We start from the raw sequence: 19,478 nt of genomic DNA on the forward strand, positions 1-19,478 counted from the left end.
GGGTCACCCAAACAATTTTGTGGAATAGCCTTCATTTCTAAGAACAAGAATAGACTGTCGAGTTTCAGATGAAAGTTCTCTTTTTCTGGCCATTTTGAGCGTTTAATTGACCCCACAAATGTGATGCTCCAGAAACTCAATCTGCTCAAAGGAAGGTCAGTTTTGTAGCTTCTGTAACGAGCTAAACTGTTTTCAGATGTGTGAACATGATTGCACAAAGGTTTTCTAATCATCAATTAGCCTTCTGAGCCAATGAGCAAACACATTGTACCATTAGAACACTGGAGTGATAGTTGCTGGAAATGGGCCTCTATACACCTATGTAGATATTGCACCAAAAACCAGATATTTGCAGCTAGAATAGTCATTTACCACATTAGCAATGTATAGAGTGTATTTCTTTAAAGTTAAGACTAGTTATCTTCATTGAAAAGTACAATGCTTTTCCTTCAAAAATAAGGACATTTCAATGTGACCCCAAACTTTTGAACGGTAGTGTATGTTTCCTATTGCATTTAAAGGCCTACTGAAATGAATTTTTTTTATTTAAACGGGGATAGCAGATCCATTCTATGTGTCATACTTGATCATTTCGCGATATTGCCATATTTTTGCTGAAAGGATTTAGTAGAGAACAACGACGATAAAGTTTGCAACTTTTGGTCGCTGATAAAAAAAAAGCCTTGCTCCTACCGGAAGTAGCGTGACGTCACAAGCTGGAGTGCTGCTCACATTTCCCTATTGTTTACACCAGCAGCGAGAGAGATTCGGACCGAGAAAGCGACGATTACCCCATTAATTTGAGCGAGGATGAAAGATTCGAGTGAAGGACTATAGTGCAGTGCAGGACGTATCTTTTTTCGCTCTGACCGTAACTTAGGTACAAGGGTTCATTGGATTCCACACTTTCTCCTTTTTCTATTGTGGATCACGGATTTGTATTTTAAACCACCTTGGATACTATATCCTCTTGAAAATGAGAGTCGAGAACGCGAAATGGACATTCACAGTGACTTTTATCTCCACGACAATACATCGGCGAAACACTTTAGTTACGGAGCTAACGTGATAGCATCGGGCTCAAATGCAGATATAAACAAAAGAAATAAACCCCTGACTGGAAGGATAGATAGCACTTTTGGGTAAATTTCTACCATATATGGATAATCCGCTGACGTCACGCTTGGCAAAAACGTCACCAGTGGGGAAAATTCCAAACAGCTTGTTTAGAAGGAAGTTTGAAGGAAGGCAAGATTGTTTTATAAATATCCCCGCAATGACTAACATTTTCGGGACGTGTGCAGATCCCAAATACACAACAACAGGTACCAATAGATGAGAAAAGGTAGTTTTGCATAATAGGGTTCTTTTTAGTCTTTTTTTAATTCGCCACATTTATTAAAACAGATATGACATGTGGAAATTGTTACAAAATGAGGATTATATACTACCGTTCAAAAGTTTGGGGTCACCCAAACAATTTTGTGGAATAGCCTCCATTTCTAAGAACAAGGACAGACTGTCGAGTTTCAGATGAAAGTTCTCTTTTTCTGGCCATTTTGAGCATTTAATTGACCCCACAAATGTGATGCTCCAGAAACTCAATCTGCTCAAAGGAAGGTCAGTTTTGTAGCTTCTGTAAGGAGCTAAACTGTTTTCAGATGTGTGAACATGATTTCACAAGGGTTTTCTAATCATCAATTAGCCTTCTGAGCCAATGAGCAAACACATTGTACCATTAGAACACTGGAGTGATAGTTGCTGGAAATGGGCCTCTATACACCTATGTAGATATTGCACCAAAAACCAGACATTTGCAGCTAGAATAGTCATTTACCACATTAGCAATGTATAGAGTGTATTTCTTTAAAGTTAAGACTAGTTAAAAGTTATCTTCATTGAAAAGTACAGTGATTTTCCTTCAAAAATAAGGACATTTCAATGTGACCCCAAACTTTTGAACAGTAGTGTACATCAGGGTTTTTATGCCTCATTTCGAACACCTATGGGCAAGTGTTGTTGGTCATGCTCTCCTCGCTTTATCCAACACTGTCCCTGTCAAAATACATTTTTTTTGTACCATGCACAACTTGACGGACATGACTTATATACAAACCCCGTTTCCATATGAGTTGGGAAATTGTGTTAGATGTAAATATAAAAGGAGTACAATGATTTGAAAATCATTTTCAACCCGTATTCAGTTGAATAGGCTACAAAGACAACATATTTGATGTTCAAACTGATAAACTTTTTTTTTTTTTGCAAATAATCATTAACTTTAGAATTTGATGCCACAACATGTGACAAAGAAGTTGGGAAAGGTGGCAATAAATACTGATAAAGTTGAGGATTGCTCATCAAACACTTATTTGGAACATCACACAGGTGAACAGGCAAATTGGGAACAGGTGGGTGCCATGATTGGGTATAAAAGTAGATTCCATGAAATGCTCAGTCATTCACAAACAAGGATAGGGCGAGGGTCACCACTTTGTCAACAAATGCGTGAGCAAATTGTTGAACAGTTTAAGAAAAACCTTTCTCAACCAGCTATTGCAAGGAATTTAGGGATTTCACCATCTACGGTCCGTAATATCATCAAAGGGTTCAGAGAATCTGGAGAAATCGCTGCACGTAAGCAGCTAAACCTGTGACCTTCGATCCCTCAGGCTGTACTGCATCAACAAGCGACATCAGTGTGTAAAGGATATCACCACATGGGCTCAGGAACACTTCAGAAACCCACTGTCAGTAACTACAGTTGGTCTCTACATCTGTAAATGCAAGTTAAAACTCTCCTATGCAAGGCGAAAACCATTTATCAACAACACCCAGAAACGTCGTCGGCTTGGCTGGGCCTGAGCTCATCTTAGATGGACTGATACAAAGTGGAAAAGTGTTCTGTGGTCTGACGAGTCCACATTTCAAATTTATTTTGGAAACTGTGGACGTCGTGTCCTCCGGACGGACCAAAGAGGAAAAGAACCATCCGGATTGTTATAGGCGCAAAGTTGAAAAGCCAGCATCTGTGATGGTATGGGGGTGTATTAGTGCCCAAGACAAGGGTAACTTACACATCTGTGAAGGCGCCATTAATGCTGAAAGGTACATGCAGGTTTTGGAGCAACGTTACCATGGACGCCCCTGCTTATTTCAGCAAGACAATGCCAAGCCACGTGTTAAATCAACGTGGCTTCATAGTAAAAGAGTGCGGGTACTAGACTGGCCTGCCTGTAGTCCAGACCTGTCTCCCATTGAAAATGTGTGGCGCATTATGAAGCCTAAAATACCACAACGGAGACCCCCGGACTGTTGAACAACTTAACCTGTACATCAAGCAAGAATGGGAAAGAATTCCACCTGAGAAGCTTAAAAAATGTGTCGTCTCCTCAGTTCCCAAACGTTTACTGAGTGTTGTTAAAAGGAAAGGCCACGTAACACAGTGGCGAACATGCCCTTTCCCAACTACTTTGGCACGTGTTGCAGCCATGAAATTCTAAGTTAATTATTATTTGCAAAAAAAAAAATTAAGTTTATGAGTTTGAACATCAAATATCTTGTCTTTGTAGTGCATTCAATTGAATATGGGTTGAAAAGGATTTGCAAATCATTGTATTCCCTTTATATTTACATCTAACACTATTTCCCAACTCATGTGGAAACAGGGTTTGTATAATCCTGTAATTTTGACTAGCCTATACATTGTATTCCATTTTATCTCATTAAAGCAACATAAACTTTGTGCATTTTTAGGGGTTTTATTCAACACAAGGCACCTTTGAATATCATTAATATTTCTTGTCTCGCATTTTAGAAAGTGCTACCAATTTATAGATTCATTACATTTAGGGCCTGATTTACTAAAGCTTTGCGTGTGCTAAAACACGTGCACACGTGATAGCACACACAAAGCTGATCTAGTAAATGTTTGCAAAGTGGATCGTGTCTGTTAAGTGAGCAGAATAAGGCATGCAATCCATTTTGCGTCTGTCTTCATTAGTATGCAAAATATATGCTGATCATCAAATAGGCCACAATACTGAGAGGAAAAGGTGCAAATATAATTATTCAGCAGACGCATTGTGATTTATCAACACTCATCGTTTTGCAAACACTATTTAGGGTTTTATTTAGCACATGTCAGAAGGACGAGCAAACTGACAGTTCCACACACGGCTGCAGGGTCAGTGATTGCACTGAAAAGACAGACAATGGACATGGTATGTTTTCGGCTTTGCTCTTCCCTGTGCAGTCATTGGACTAGAATGTTTAAAACTTTGTCTTTAGTAATTCCCGAAAAGATCGAACCAAATCCTCTAATTGGACTATTTAAGGTAGCACCTCAGTCATCTACCTTTAGCAAATCCAGAAATAATCTTGCAACATTCACTACTTTGTTGGCTAGAAGACTTGTGTTAAATTGGAAGGCAGCAGCACCTTCTTGTCACACCCGCTGGTTTAAAGATGTTCTTTATTTTCTCTAATTGGAGTAAATTAGGCTGGCATCGAACAGTTGTTCTGTGATGTTTCAGGAACTTTGGGGGTGTTACCTAAAATATGTAAAAGACACTGATCTCAAATTTAACCCCAACTGAAAAGTAACTGAAAGGTCGATAATTGATGAGCCTTTTGTCTGCCTTTGTGTATTGCTGCACAGTGTTGGAGACATTCAGGAGTGCAGTTGTGTGCAGCTTCATGTATTTGCCTGTACTTATTTGACTGATGCATGTTTTTTTTCTAGTTTATTATTTTTATTTTGTTTTATACATATTTTTTGTGGGTTATTTGATTTGGGGAGGAAAAATAATAATTTCTGGACTGTATATGTTAAAAATATAATAAAACTTTTTTTTTTTATAAAACAAGTTATACAACGGCAATGCATGTATTTGTTTCTGTTAAAATGGAGATAGATAGAAAGTACTTTATTGACACATGTTTTTTCCAGGCTTTTGTGGGCCACATAAAATGATTAGGCTGGCCAGATTTGGACTCCGGGCCTTGAGTTTGACAACTGTGCCTTAAATCAATAATCATCACCATTTATTGCAGCAAATAACTCAGTTTCTCAGTATTTTAAGTACCATGGTCCCTGGAGGAAGAGGCTAATGTTACAAATAGAGGAAGAGCAAACGGGAGCAGACATGCTAATCGCTAAGTAAGCCGCCAAACAAACAACACAAAAGAGGTGCCTAGTAATGTTTTAAGAAGTGTAGATGGAAGCATGTCACAGCAGAAAGTAAGCAGTCATTAACAGGAACTTAAAAAGTTGATTAATAAGAGTGTATAGACAGGAGAATATAACATAAACAGTTAGTGTGTGGAGGCTACACGTTCGGGAAGAGTGGATCAATCCATAAATCAGTGGTGTCGATACGCAGGGTATACAGGAGTCATTAGGGCGATTTGTTATTTTCACTAAATACTTTTTTGGTGATTTTGTTTACAAACTCTGGAATAAGTTGCTTGACACAGGTGGACTACAATGATGACAAAATTATGTAAAAGAGTAGTAAATAGTAGATTTTTCTTCTAATCAAACAATTGTATGTAATAAAACATAATAACAAACTCGTTCAAATATTGTATTGATATTGTTACACTGTCAATGGCACTTACCATAAATTAAAAGATTTGCAGTTAATGCGTGTGATCGGTATCGGACGTTTTTACTCATGGATCATCGGAATTGGCAGTTTAAAAGCCTGATCAGAACATCCCTATTCTTGTTCCTATTCTTGATCAATTTATAGGCTATACCATTCACAGTATAAACTTTTTGTTTAATAGTCTTTATGTCATGTTAATGCACTGAAAACCTCCATGACATGCAAAAGAGTAGAATAGGCCTTTATTGTCATTGCACATTAAGAACAACAAGATTGCATGCGATCCGCCAGCAGCAAACAAGATATTAATGTTGCAGTTGAAAATGTATGTATAAAAAAACCAATGTCTAAAAAGGTAGGTAGTAAACTGGCATATCAAAGTATATATGCAGCGCAATCAGTATGATGCAAAATGTTGTGACAGCAGTACGAGGTAGGTCATGAACTGGCATAAAAATATGTGTACATACAGTAGAGCTTTGAATCTTTGGGCACTCCATGATTTGATTCTTGGGGGTAACGATTCAATTCAAAATCAAAAAATGTTTTAGTAACATTGGGGGCCAGTTCTATGGCTCCTCCATATGCTCCCCTCACCTCCCAGGCGGTGAACAAGGGGATGGGTCAAATGCAGAGGACAAATTTCACCACACCTAGTGTGTGTGTGTGTGACAATCATTGGTACTTTAACTTTAAAATAGACAAACAGCTCTGTAAAATATTTATGTTATTTAAAAGGGGGTTACCCACATATGCGGTCCTCTCCAAGGTTTCTCATAGTCATTCACATTGACGTCCCACTGGGGTGAGTTTTCCTTGCCCGTATGTGGGCTCTGTACCGAGGATGTCGTTGTGGCTTGTACAGCCCTTTGAGACACTTGTGATTTAGGGCTATATAAATAAACATTGATTGATTGATAAAAGAAAATTAGTTTTGTTTAACAAAATTCTACCCAAACATTTAATAAAGTCAAATACAGATAAGGCAACAAGAGAAGTATCCAACATTTCTCTTTTCTAAAGTAAATCTGTACAGCAGATATGGGCATCTACCTCAACAATACGGTTTGCCTGAGTGCCTGTACAGGACAGATTAAAAAATATATTTTTTTTTTTTTTTTTTTTTAATTGATTTTTTTTTTTTTTTTTTAATCGATTAAGAATTGTTACATTCATTCGAAAATCTATTTTTTGACACCCCTAATATACGTTGCAAACAGAGTTTTTCAAGGTGTTACGACAACAGTACAGTAGTACACTGAGGTAGGTCATAAACTGGCATATATATATAAGTAATATACAATGCAAACAGTATGGTGCAAAATGTTACAACAACAGTAAAGTTAGGTCTGTAGACATGTTAAATGAAGGTGTATAGTGGTGTGGATGGTTCAGATGTAGAAAGGGGTCGGGGAGGAGCTCATGTTGTGTTTGTGCCTTCATACAGTTTTTAAAAATGTTTTTCTTTTTGCAGATCAGAGTTCAGTTGGAGGAGTTGGTGACAAATCTTCAAAGCAGTAAAATTACTTTGGAAGACCAACTTAACAAAGAGGTGACCTTTTATTTCCATTGTGAGAGATGTGTTTGGACATCTTTTGACATGTTAAAAGGGGGGGAAATGACAGGCATTTATTTGTTCGTACTGATATTTATGTATTTATTTTTAACATGTTATTTATTGTTTGTCTTGTATTTTTTAATTGCACCTAACAGAGTGGCCACCTGTATTTTTGTCATGCTGTCATGTTTGATGACAATAAAGCGTTCTATTCCATACAAATTGGGCATGTCAAACCTTCATTTCAGTGCTTTCTGATGCTTTCTAAGACAATGTCGGGTTCCTTTTGCTCTTGTCATTTTTGTTTCCAGGTGCAGAGGCAAAGCCTGCTGACTAGTAACGCCCAAGACAGTCACGCCATGTGGAAGGAGGAGATGAAGAGCCGTTCCAAGTTAGGGCTGCGTTTTGCAGAGCTTGAAAAGGAACAGAAGGAGCTGAACAACCAGGTGAGCATTAAAATGGCATCTTGGTAAATAGATGGATAGCCCATTGAACACGTTTTTGTTTGTATTGCAGGTGGAATTGGAGATGAAGAAAACAGAGAACATAGAAGAGCAGAAGAGGGCGGTTGACTTGCGGCTGGAACAGGAGATGAAAAGAAACTCAGATCTTCAAAAAGAAATGTACAGGTAGGTGACTTCAAACCTCACACTTGTATTCATCTTACCTGGGATTGGATTTATTGAGATGCAGTGGAAGGCCGCGTATAGTGATATTGTTTTGCTACTCTTTAGCTATTGTCCCACGGAAATAAAACATAGGGCATGATCTATTAAAGGTTTGTGTATATTAAAACATTAAACTTGAAAGCTGATCTACTAAACTGGAGCGCAAAGGGCGCAAAATAAGGAGTCTTTATGCAAAATATATGCTGAAGTCAAATTCCTTGTGTGTTGAACATACTTGGCCAATAAAGTTGTTTGTCATTCTGATTCCGATCATCAAAACGGCCACAGTACTGGGAGGGGGAAAAGCCAATGTAATTATTTGTACACACAGTGATCAACACTAAAACTGGTCTGCAGAAGCCATTACAGGGATTTTGCGGGTCATTAAAAAGCACCAAGTCATTAAATTGATTTTGTCAAAATTAAGGCCTTAAATGGCTTAAAAATGTATTCATTACTATTTCCAGAGACATTAAAAAAAATTAAATTAATATTCAATAAGTCAATTAAATGAAAATAAACTTGATAACTTTGTTATGTCCGTGTGTGTTACCTTTTTTTGTCTCTGGCTTTCAAACTGGATACGAGAAGACTCACTTTGTGCATCGCTCTCAGCACCTGAACACATTATTTTAACAGTACTGTAGAATTAAGTGAAAAGAGTGAAACCTCTTGTCGGTCATCCACAATCTTTGTTTCGGAATGGATCGTTAGTTCACACACAAAGAATGCACGGACGTCGCCACGCTAGTCGTGACTCAGAAGTGAGAAGCACTGCTAAGTTACCAAAGTTATGAGGAAAAAAGATTATTACAAAGCAAAATGTCCACATGTGGGAATATTTCATCTTCAAATTTAATGAGCAATATGAGCCCATCAGCGCAGACAAACTAGCAAGTATTCCGTGATGGCATTGGCAACAACAAAAAGACAACAAAACAAAGCACCTGACCCAGTTTGTTGGGGGGAAAAAATGCACTTTAAAATGTTCAAAATTTATTGAAGTTAAATTTTTGCTCAGATATTGAGTCAATTTAATTTTTGTGTTTGTTTACCTATTTAGGATAATTAAGGCACTGACTTTCCAATTACAATGGCAAAAAATACTACAGTAGTGACAAATAAGTTTATTGTATTTGAAAGGGTTACCTGCATTATCATTACATATAATTATTACATTTGTGCTTAATTTGGCCACAGTTAATGTAAACATTTAAACTCTTCAGGATTATCATTACTATTACTTTTCAAATATCGAAGTTTATCATTGTCAAATGCTTACAATTACTTTTCAAATATTGAAGTTTATCATTGTCAAATGCTTACAATTACTTTTCAAATATTCAAGATTATCATTGTTAAAATCTGTCTTTACAGGCATGATTTAGACTATACTGTATATAATAATGATCTGCTGTAGGACATCAGCATTAAATTTGTTTTAAGTTGCGTTAAAAAGCGTCAAATTAGATTTGTTGATACCTGCAGAAACCCTGTGTTTTGCGTCTTTACTTAGCACGTCTGAAATGTGCGTGCAAGCTATATATTACACATATTGTCTATTCAGAAATCAAATTGTATAATTTCATGGCTACTAGATTGCCTAAGGGGCTGATTGAGACAAATTCAATTGATACAAAATGAGCTGTTCGCCACAAATGGCCCCCGGGCCGCACTTAGGACACCTTTGACATGCGATTGATGGATGTCTGTTGTGATACATAGTGCTCATCCATGTCCATGAATTGCCTTTCTGTTTCACTGCATTGTGTTGGTCTGCATTTATGAACTTTGTTCTTTGTGTGTTTTGTATTCACTCAGGTTACAATCGCTACTTAAAACAGCCAAGAGGAAACTGCAAGATCACCAAACAAGTGGTGTGGAAAAAGAAAAGGTTTGTACATCTCCCACTAAAGTGTACAACCCATCTATATGTGCAACAACTCATGTCCTGGTCCCCCATTGGCTCTGTTCCTAAAAAAAAAATGTGCCTTAATCAGATTGGACAATAAATAAATATAAACAATCACTAGTCAAAGACAGCCCTACTAATCACGCTGGATTAAAGGCATCAAATTGTGATATGTTTTCTACATTTAAAACACTTCCTTAATAAAGTACTATCTATCTATATATCTTGTGGTCTACCTAACATGTAATGGTGGTTCTTTGTTCAAAATTTTACATATATTATGTTTTAAATACCACCTTCAAGCCGCCTTCTGACCGTCGCTTCGGCATGTGCTGTGTTGTGGGCAGTCTCATAAACGTGCCTCCACTTAAACTGTTTCTTCTCCCCCAATTTTCCCTCGCTGCTCCGTCACCAGCATGTGAATGAGCTGCTCACTTTCCCTGTCATTTGCAACTGCAGATCTACCACCAGCTCAACGAGCTTCAGGCAGAGTTGGAGAGAGAGATGTCATCTCGCGGTCAGTTAGAGAAAATTAAGAGGCAGCTGGAGGAAGAGGTGATCAGTCTGAAACGCAGCCAAGAACCCCCTGTGGACGTGGGCGCCCAGGCTCCAACAGGCAATGCGTTGAATACACAGGGCGCCCAAAACTGCCAATGCTCAAAAAAAATCAGCCCTGTTACCTGCACTGTGGAGGACTACCTGAACAAGGTTGGTGGAGCCAATCATTTGTACTAATTATCTTTTTGTGCTAATGTTATTATATGCATTTTATATCAATCAATCACTATTTATTTGCCTCAAAGGGCTTCACAAACCACAACAACATTCCCTGATCTGAACATATGAACTGTTCTCTTTGATACCTCCACCAGGAGCTCATGTAATTGTTGCCAGTGATTGGTCAGTCAATCAATCAGTCGGTGAGTTAGCAAGCGAGCAACATAACTCAAAAAGATATCGGCGGCTTTTTATGATGCTTTCAGGAGATGTCCAAAATGTGATGAGGAACAACTGATTAGATTCTAGGGCTGATTCAGATCATGTCTACTAGGTTACCTTACATTTACGCTTCTGTGTGTTTATGCTAGCAGCCCCGCAGAAACATACACAGTGGATGACTGCAAGTGTTCACTGTTTTTCTTCATTCCACTATAGATGAAGGCGAACCTCGAGTTCTGAACTTAATTGGGTCTTGAACATGGTTCGTAAATCAAAAAGTTTGTATAGTGAAGCAGAGTTACCCATAATTATTTAAACATGTAAAGCAAATAGAACTAGATGTTTCAATCCCTTGGTAAGTAGGAACAATCCTGACGGTAGCAGTCGGTGTGGAGTGGTTAAAGGGAGGGTAAGTATGTCATTGGGGTCTTCGGGTGGGCACCCTGCTTCATCGACGTTTCGTTGATTGAAGCCCACGACGTCTCCAGAGGGCTCAACGGTGTACCTAGCATCCCAGGTACACCCCCTCCATGCCACACCCTCCGTTTCCCACTCCTTGCTGTTAGACTTTGGCCATTTCACCAACGGCTTACGTCCTTGCATGTTTTCCTTTTTGCGGTGTACTGGGTATGGTCTTGGACTGGTGGTTCTGCCTGAAGCTTCCCCCTCATCCTGCAGGGTGCTGATGCTCTGCGGACTGTGGGTTTCTTCCTGCCGCTGAGTTTCATCCGACTGATTTAACCTTCTTAACAGAAGCCGGTCAATGCGGGGCCCTGGGTTAGGGGTTTTCAGGCATTTCTTCCGTCCTTGGTGAACTTTAAGACCATGGGTTGATGTTACTTTAGCCCAACCACACACACACGTCTGAAGAACATGTCCAACTGCTGGTTTCTCAAGAGTGTTACTACTACCTTCATTCATTGTCGTGTCCATTCCAAGGGTCGTTACCGGGAGATCAGCCTGTGAGTCTTCTTGCGCCCCTGCTCTCGCAGACTCTAGGGGTATTGTTCTTCTTGAACTTTCTGTAGCCAGATAAGGTGGCTCTTGTGCCCTAGCCCTAATAGGGTGACGGAGCCTGCTGCTGTGGGTAGCTAGCCCATAACAGCCCCGTTGGGGTCTATTTCCTCCTGTCAGCTGTCTCTCCAAGCTGTCACATGGTCTTTCCCTTGTCGTCAGCTGCACTTTCACAACAGTCACTGGGTTTTTCTTCCAGAAGATCAGTAAAGCAAATAGAACTAGATGTTTCAATCCCTTGGTAAGTAGGAACAATCCTGACGGTAGCAGTCGGTGTGGAGTGGTGAAAGGGAGGGTAAGTATGTCATTGGGGTCTTCGGGTGGGCACCCTGCTTCATCGACGTTTCGTTGATTGAAGCCCACGACGTCTCCAGAGGGCTCAACGGTGTACCTAGCGTCCCAGGTACACCCCCCTCCATGCCACACCCTCCGTTTCCCACTCCTTGCTGTTAGACTTTGGCCATTTCACCAACGGCTTACGTCCTTGCATGTTTTCCTTTTTGCGGTGTACTGGGTATGGTCTTGGACTGGTGGTTCTGCCTGAAGCTTCCCCCTCATCCTGCAGGGTGCTGATGCTCTGCGGACTGTGGGTTTCTTCCTGCCGCTGAGTTTCGTCCGACTGATTTGAATATAGTAAAAGACAAAAGTCCCTATTTAAGTAAAAGAATGTACACTTGGAATTCACTATAATGTGTGCGAGTGTATATATACACATTTTTATATTTACACATATTTATATATGCACACATGTATATATCTATATCTGTATAGAATAGATATATACATGAGGTGACAATCATTGAACCTTTAACTTAATATATATACATGTGTGTGTGTATATATATATATATATATATATATATATATATATATATATATATATATATATATATATATATATATATATATATATATATATATATATATATATATATATATATATATGTGTGTGTAAATATAGTATGTATGTATTTAATGTGTGTATATATACATGGTGATTCAAAAAGAATACGCCAAAATTATCAAGCATTTATTCAGTTCTAAAGCATTGTAATAGACTGAATCAATGGTCATTTGATACAGGAGTTATCCAAGTTTTAATAGTGTTACAATTTCACCGTTGTGGTCATGTAATCCTTTCGGTGCCGTTCAATTGTAGGAAGACCACGTGTTTATTTACCCTCAAAATGGCGACTCCTCGACAGAAGGCGTTTTGTGTGCTTAAGTTTGCGAAAACAAATGCTATTGTCACGGTGCAGCGTGCTTTTAGAACAGGTTCTGGTAAATTTGGTAAAAACTTGTAAAGCATGAAATAAATACTCATTATGTACAACACATGTGGCGAGGTTTTCTATTGTTTTTCATTTTTGAAATATCAAGTGATAATTTTGACGTATTCTTTTTTAATCACCCTGTGTGTGTGTGTGTGTGTATATAAATATATATATATATATATATACCGTATTTTTCGGAGTATAAGACGCTCCGGAGTATAAGTCGCACAGGCCGAAAATGCATAATAAAGAAGGAGAAAAACATATATAAGTCGCACTGGAGTATAAGTCGCATTTTTGGGGGAAATTTATTTGATAAAACCCAACACCAAGAATAGAAATTTGAAAGGCAATTTAAAATAAATAAAGAATAGTGAACAACAGGCTGAATAAGTGTACGTTATATGAGGCATAAATAACCAACTGAGAACGTGCCTGGTATGTTAACGTAACATATGGTAAGAGTCATTCAAATAACTATAACATATAGAACATGCTATACGTTTACCAAACAATCTGTCACTCCTAATCGCTAAATCCCATGAAATCTTATACGTCTAGTCTCTTACGTGAATAAGCTAAATAATATTATTTGATATTTTACGGTAATGTGTTAATAATTTCACACATAAGTCGCTCCTGACTATAAGTCGCACCGGCCAAACTATGGAAAAAAACTGCGACTTATACTCCGAAAAATACGGTAGTCGCAATCAAAAGTTTGCATACACTTGTAAAGAACATAATGTCGTGGTTGTTTTGAGTTTCCAATACTTTGTACAACTCTTATTTTTTTGTGATAGAGTGATTGGAGCACATACTTGTTTATCACAAAAAACATTCATGAAGTTTGGTTCTTTTATGAATTTATTATGGGTCTACTGAAAATGTGACCAAATCTGCTGGGTCAAAAGTATACATACAGCAATGTTAATATTTGGTTACATGTCCCTTGGCAAGTTTCACTGCAATAAGGCGCTTTTGGTAGCCATCCACAAGCTTCCGGTTGAATTTTTGACCACTCCTCTTGACAAAATTGGTGCAGTTCAGCTAAATTTGTGGGTTTTCTGACATGGGCTTGTTTCTTCAGCATTGTCTACACGTTTAAGTCAGGACTTTGGGAAGGCCATTCTAAAACCTTAATTCTAGCCTGATTTAGACATTCCTTTACCACTTTTGACGTGTGTTTGGGGCCTTTGTTCTTATTTCCTTCCTTGTATCTTTTACAGATGCGTCAAGACTTGGAAATTGCCATGTCAAGAGAGTTAGGCATGCGTGAGTACTCGAATGAAGCAAAACACTGGGTGTATCCGAAGTCTGGCCCGAGGGCCAATTGTAAGTATTATTGTGTTCTGGTATTGCGAGAAAAATAACAATAAACTGATTTCGGCCACAAAAGAGAAAACCTATTTTCTTTTTTTTAAGTCCAGTCGTCTCTCGTCTATCGAGGTTAAATAGTTCCACACATGACCGCGGTTTACGAATTTCCGCAAAGTAGGAATTATTGATTATAAATGTAATATTTTCATAACTAAAACATAAAATACTTATTTACTACCTTCTAAATATGTTTTCAACATTATGAGAGCTCTTTCAACATGAAAAAAACACCCTTTTGTCACATTTACACTTTTTTAATCCAATATAATAATGCTTCCTGAGACTGAGCCAATCGGTGGCCACGATACTGAACAGTGCGCTCTGATGCGCTTTAGTCCCCTGTAGTTTTGACTTTTTGTGTTCATTTAGCCATGTCTCTCCTTGAAAATGCTTGATTTACAGCAAAAATGTTATGGAAAATGTTAAGAAAAAAAACTGCAAGGTGGTGCAGTCGTAATATTTGAAGCGCAATGTAACAAGGGACGACCTGTAACCATTCAATAAAAAAAAAAATTATTATTACATCTTTATCAATATTTTTTGGGGAAGAGGGACAAAGTTCATGGATTACTTTTCTTTTTAATATTATGAATATCATAAAGTATATAATAATTACGACTATATATTTATATGATTATGTATGTATATATATGTATATGTATATATATATATATATATATACATATATATATATATATATATATATATCAGTGGTTCTTAACCTTGTTGGAGGTACCGAACCCCACCAGTTTCATATGCGCATTCACCAAACCCTTCTTTAGTGAAAACATTTTTTTAAAAAGTTTTCCAATTCAATACAAAGTTATGTTTTTGTAACACTTTAGTATGGGGAACATGTTCTAAGTAACAAAGACTTAATTTAGAGTTATTTGGTTAGGGTTAGGGTTAGAGGGTTAGGGCCAGAGTTAGAGGGTTAGGGTTACAATAAGGCCATGCCGAATAAGGCATTAATAAGTACTGAATATTGACTAGTTAAGAGCCAGTATGTTACTAATTTGCATGTTGATAACCAACTAATTAATGGTGAATATGTTCCCCATACTAAAGTGTTACCATGTTTTATTACTGGTGCACAAAATGAACCGTGCATGAACATCACCTTGTTCAAAGAACAAAACCAATGCAGTGCATAAACTCACAACAAATTGCACACCTGCAAATTAGTCTGACTTCTGCTGTTGCCGTATGAGTCGGGTGTGTCTTGACCTCCGCCGAACCCCTGAGTTCGACTCACCGAACCCCTAGAGTTTGATTGAACCCAGAACCCAGGTTAAGAACCACTTATATATATATATATATATATATATATATATATATATATATATATATATATATATATATATATATATATATATATATATATATATATATATATATATATATATATATATATATATATATATATATATACACAGTATATATGTGTATACAGTATATATGTGTATATATATACAGTATATATGTACAGTATATATGTGTATATATAATTATAATATACTTGTCCAGGGTGTACCCCGCCTTCCGCCCGAATGCAGCTTGGATAGGCTGCAACACCCTTCGCGACCCAGAGAGAGACAAGTGGTAGAAATAGATGGATGGAATATTATGTATTGTATAATATAATGTGTGTGTGTGTGCGTGTCTGTATTTTTACAATTGGGTTACACTGGATTGGATTTAGCGTGTTTCATACACACATAAATGATAAATGGGTTATACTTGTATAGCGCTTTTCTACCTTCAAGGTACTCAAAGCGCTTTGACAGTATTTCCACATTCACCCATTCACACACACATTCACACACTGATGGAGGGAGCTGCCATGCAAGGTGCTACCAGCACCCATCAGGAGCAAGGGTGAAGTGTCTTGCCCAAGGACACAACGGACGTGACTAGGATGGTAGAAGGTGGGGATTGAACCCCAGTAACCAGCAACCCTCCGATTGCTGGCACGGCCACTCTACCAACTTTGCCACGCCGTCCCATGAAGGATATCAAAACTTTAATTCCGCTGCATGCGGCTCCTCGATGCAAAAACTTAGTTTTTGGACGTCTGCAAACTGCACGGTTCATCGTATCTTTTTTTTTTTTTTTTTTTTGCTTTGTAACCATTCAAAGTGTTTTATAAGAAGCCACATAAAGACGCTGTAATAAAAGTGGTTTATAACTGGGATGCTTTCTGTCTCCGTCCTTCAGCCTTGGTGAGACTGGACAAGTCTTCGGGACGCATGTCGCCTGTCAGCAGGGCAAGGCAGGAGTATGCCAATATACTCAAAAGGAACCATGAGGTGTAAACCCTTGGGAAGCTAATACCACACCGGAGGGTTACAACCAAATTCTACTGTTTCATGATATAATGTCGTCCATTTTGTAAGTACTTGCTGCTTTTGTATTTGTAATGAAATATATGTCATCAAACCTGTCTAGGTTTAAAAGATGACCCAAAGAACAATGTCTCAACAACCAACCAACTTGACAAACGTGTCCTTCCTGAGAACCACAATAAGACAAACCTCGAAAGCACTTTGACGTCATAAAATATTGTTTTGTGGAAAATTCATGGTACTTGGACTACACAAGATAAAAACTGCTGTGAAAACATTAGTGGCCTGTTTCTAAGACGCCATGATGAAGAACACTGTGATAACCCATACCTTTTCTACAACTGCAAGGAATACAGAAGAAATCATTATTACTTCCATTCTCCAAGAAAAGGAAAGCACAGTAAAAAAAAAACAAGTGAACAATATATGCAATACAGAAGTTTCACAACACCAGATTGTCAGGAAAAATACTAAATCGCATTGTATCACAGTAGTGACACAGAACTGTCGTGTGTCTGAACTGGAACACAAACCAAGTAATTGAAGTAAAGCGTTTTAGGTCAAAAGCCTGAGAGATATTAAATGATGAGCAGACCTTTACAATAAGAGTAAGTGAAATACAAAATGTTGTACAATAGAAGAATGACTGTAACTCCCTGAATATTTCAACATGGCTGACATCACAAGAGTATGAGTAGCCCTGATGACACAGAATTAAAAAATGGATTTGAATTCTTGGACTGACCACTGTGACCAGTGAAAGGGGTCTTGAATACAAGATAAACAACTGCGCAGATATGCTCTGTATGCTCCCAACACATTCCTTCTAAAGTTAGAAGAGAGCTGGCAATTTCCAACTGAAAGGCTGGAAATAAAAGGTATCAGTTTACTTGTTTGTAAGAATTGGACACACAGCTTAGACAGCTGACCAACATGCATTGAGAGGACAGTACGTCAAGACTCAAGTCGTTCGTGAGAGATGTACGTGAAATACTCTGCATCTCATGAGAAACCCAGAGAATTAGAGCGTTGAATTCCAAACGCATTTCTTCATATACGTGTAAGACGCCCGGTGTTGTGTCAAAATGAATCTTTGAAAATATGAAAATGTCACATGAATTGGAAATTGACTAGACTAGTAAGCAGTTATTCTTTTTGAAAAATGTGATACTTTTTTTTTTTTTTTTTTTTTTTAATTATGAATTTATTAATCAATCAACAAAACAATACACAACAACACCACAACAATGCAATCCAATTCCAAAACCAAACCCGTCCCAGCAACATTAAGAACAACAATAAACAGAGCAATTGAGGACACACAAATCCAAATGTAGTGAAACGAAAATAAACATCATCAAAATGTGATACTAATGAGAAGATAATGAATGCCTTGTGGTTATAGTGTGTCCGCCCTGAGATCGGTAGGTCGTGAGTTCAAACCCCAGCCGAGTCATACCAAAGACTATAAAAATGGGTCCCATTACCTCCCTGCTTGGCACTCAGCATCAAGGGTTGGAATTGGGGGTTAAATCACCAAAAAATTATTCCCGGGCGCAACCACCGCTGCTGCTCACTGCTCTCCTCACCTCCCAGGGAGTGGAACAAAGGGATGGGTCAAATGCAGAGAGTAATTTCACCACACCTAGTGTGTGTGTGACTATCAGTGGTACTTTAACTTTTTAACTTTAATTTAAGGGACATCATATCCCTGATACTAATGTGGCATGTTTGATACCTACGTGAAAAGCATGATTTAAGAAAGGTACAGGAGTTGTGCATAGAGTAATTAGGAAGACACAACAAAAAGTACTCAACCAGAGAAGACCGATGTAGGATATAGTTGGATATGTTGCAGTGCAGATACAAAACATCCACGAAAATAAGGTAAAACACATGAAAACAAGAGGGCAACATCAAAGTACACAAAGGACACGAAAGACATTAAAAGAGTACAGAGCTGATGCAACCAGCTGCCACTTCAGCGGTGCCATTTCTGCATACAGCTGCAAAAGTAAAACACAACGAACAACCAAAACATTAGCAATACATTATACGATTGCAGCAAGCATAGACAAACAACAACACATATGTGAAGTGAAGTGAATTATATTTATATAGCGCTTTTTCTCTAGTGACTAAAAGTGCTTTACATAGTGAAACCCAATATCTAAGTTCCATTTAAACCAGTGTGGGTGGCACTGGGAGTAAAGTGTCTTCCCCAAGGACACAACGGCAGTGACTAGAATAGCGGAAGCGGGGATCGAACCTGGAACTCTCAAGTTGCTGGCACAGCCACTCTACCAACCGAGCTATACCGCTATATACTTCTGCAGTGCTCCACACCATCGTCTGCCGGGGTGGAGGGCCGCACGGCCGGAGACGGGAACAGATCCAACAAAGCAACCAAGCGAGTCGACTCCGTCCCTGGCTGATCACTAGCTCTCAGCCAATGTCCAGTCCGCATCCAGGGAGGCCGAATTGTCCAGTAGATGCTCATTCAGCCAGGACTCCATGAAGCTCGTCCATCCCGACGCTCAACACTACTAGCTCCGCAGTCCTCCGGTCTCTCCACGCTCACTCCAGTGTGGCAGAGAGCCAACAGCTGGTCACCGGTGCAATCATGCCTATTGCCAAAAGGCTCCTCAAGGCAGATTCCAAAAGTTCCCAAAAAAGCACCGCAGAAGTCACCTAGGGCCGGTTCTAGGCAGGCGTATATGAGGGGACGGTCAGAAATGTGAAGGGGGAACCATGTGTACATGCTGTTCCATCATGC

The 19,478-nt window shown here is 38.5% G+C and overlaps 1 protein-coding gene across 6 annotated transcripts in view; it reads left to right on the forward strand.

The window, feature by feature from the left end:
* The window catches only part of LOC133646874 (ankyrin repeat domain-containing protein 26-like), a 75,055-nt gene extending 56,636 nt beyond the window's left edge, over positions 1–18,419 (forward strand). For 5 of the 6 annotated variants that reach the window (XM_062042734.1, XM_062042740.1, XM_062042739.1 and 2 more), the window contains exons 27-33: positions 7,087–7,164; positions 7,482–7,616; positions 7,687–7,799; positions 9,660–9,732; positions 10,210–10,458; positions 14,207–14,312; positions 16,575–18,419. In XM_062042734.1, coding sequence (XP_061898718.1) covers positions 7,087–7,164; positions 7,482–7,616; positions 7,687–7,799; positions 9,660–9,732; positions 10,210–10,458; positions 14,207–14,312; positions 16,575–16,672 — 852 coding nt within the window. In that variant the 3' untranslated portion in view covers positions 16,673–18,419. The remainder of the gene's footprint in view (positions 1–7,086; positions 7,165–7,481; positions 7,617–7,686; positions 7,800–9,659; positions 9,733–10,209; positions 10,459–14,206; positions 14,313–16,574) is intronic. The other variant, XM_062042735.1, reaches the window with a different exon arrangement.
* Positions 18,420–19,478: the final 1,059 nt, after the last annotated feature.

This window comes from Entelurus aequoreus, linkage group LG03 (genome assembly GCF_033978785.1).
Source record: "Entelurus aequoreus isolate RoL-2023_Sb linkage group LG03, RoL_Eaeq_v1.1, whole genome shotgun sequence".
Classification (NCBI taxonomy): Eukaryota; Metazoa; Chordata; class Actinopteri; order Syngnathiformes; family Syngnathidae; genus Entelurus; species Entelurus aequoreus.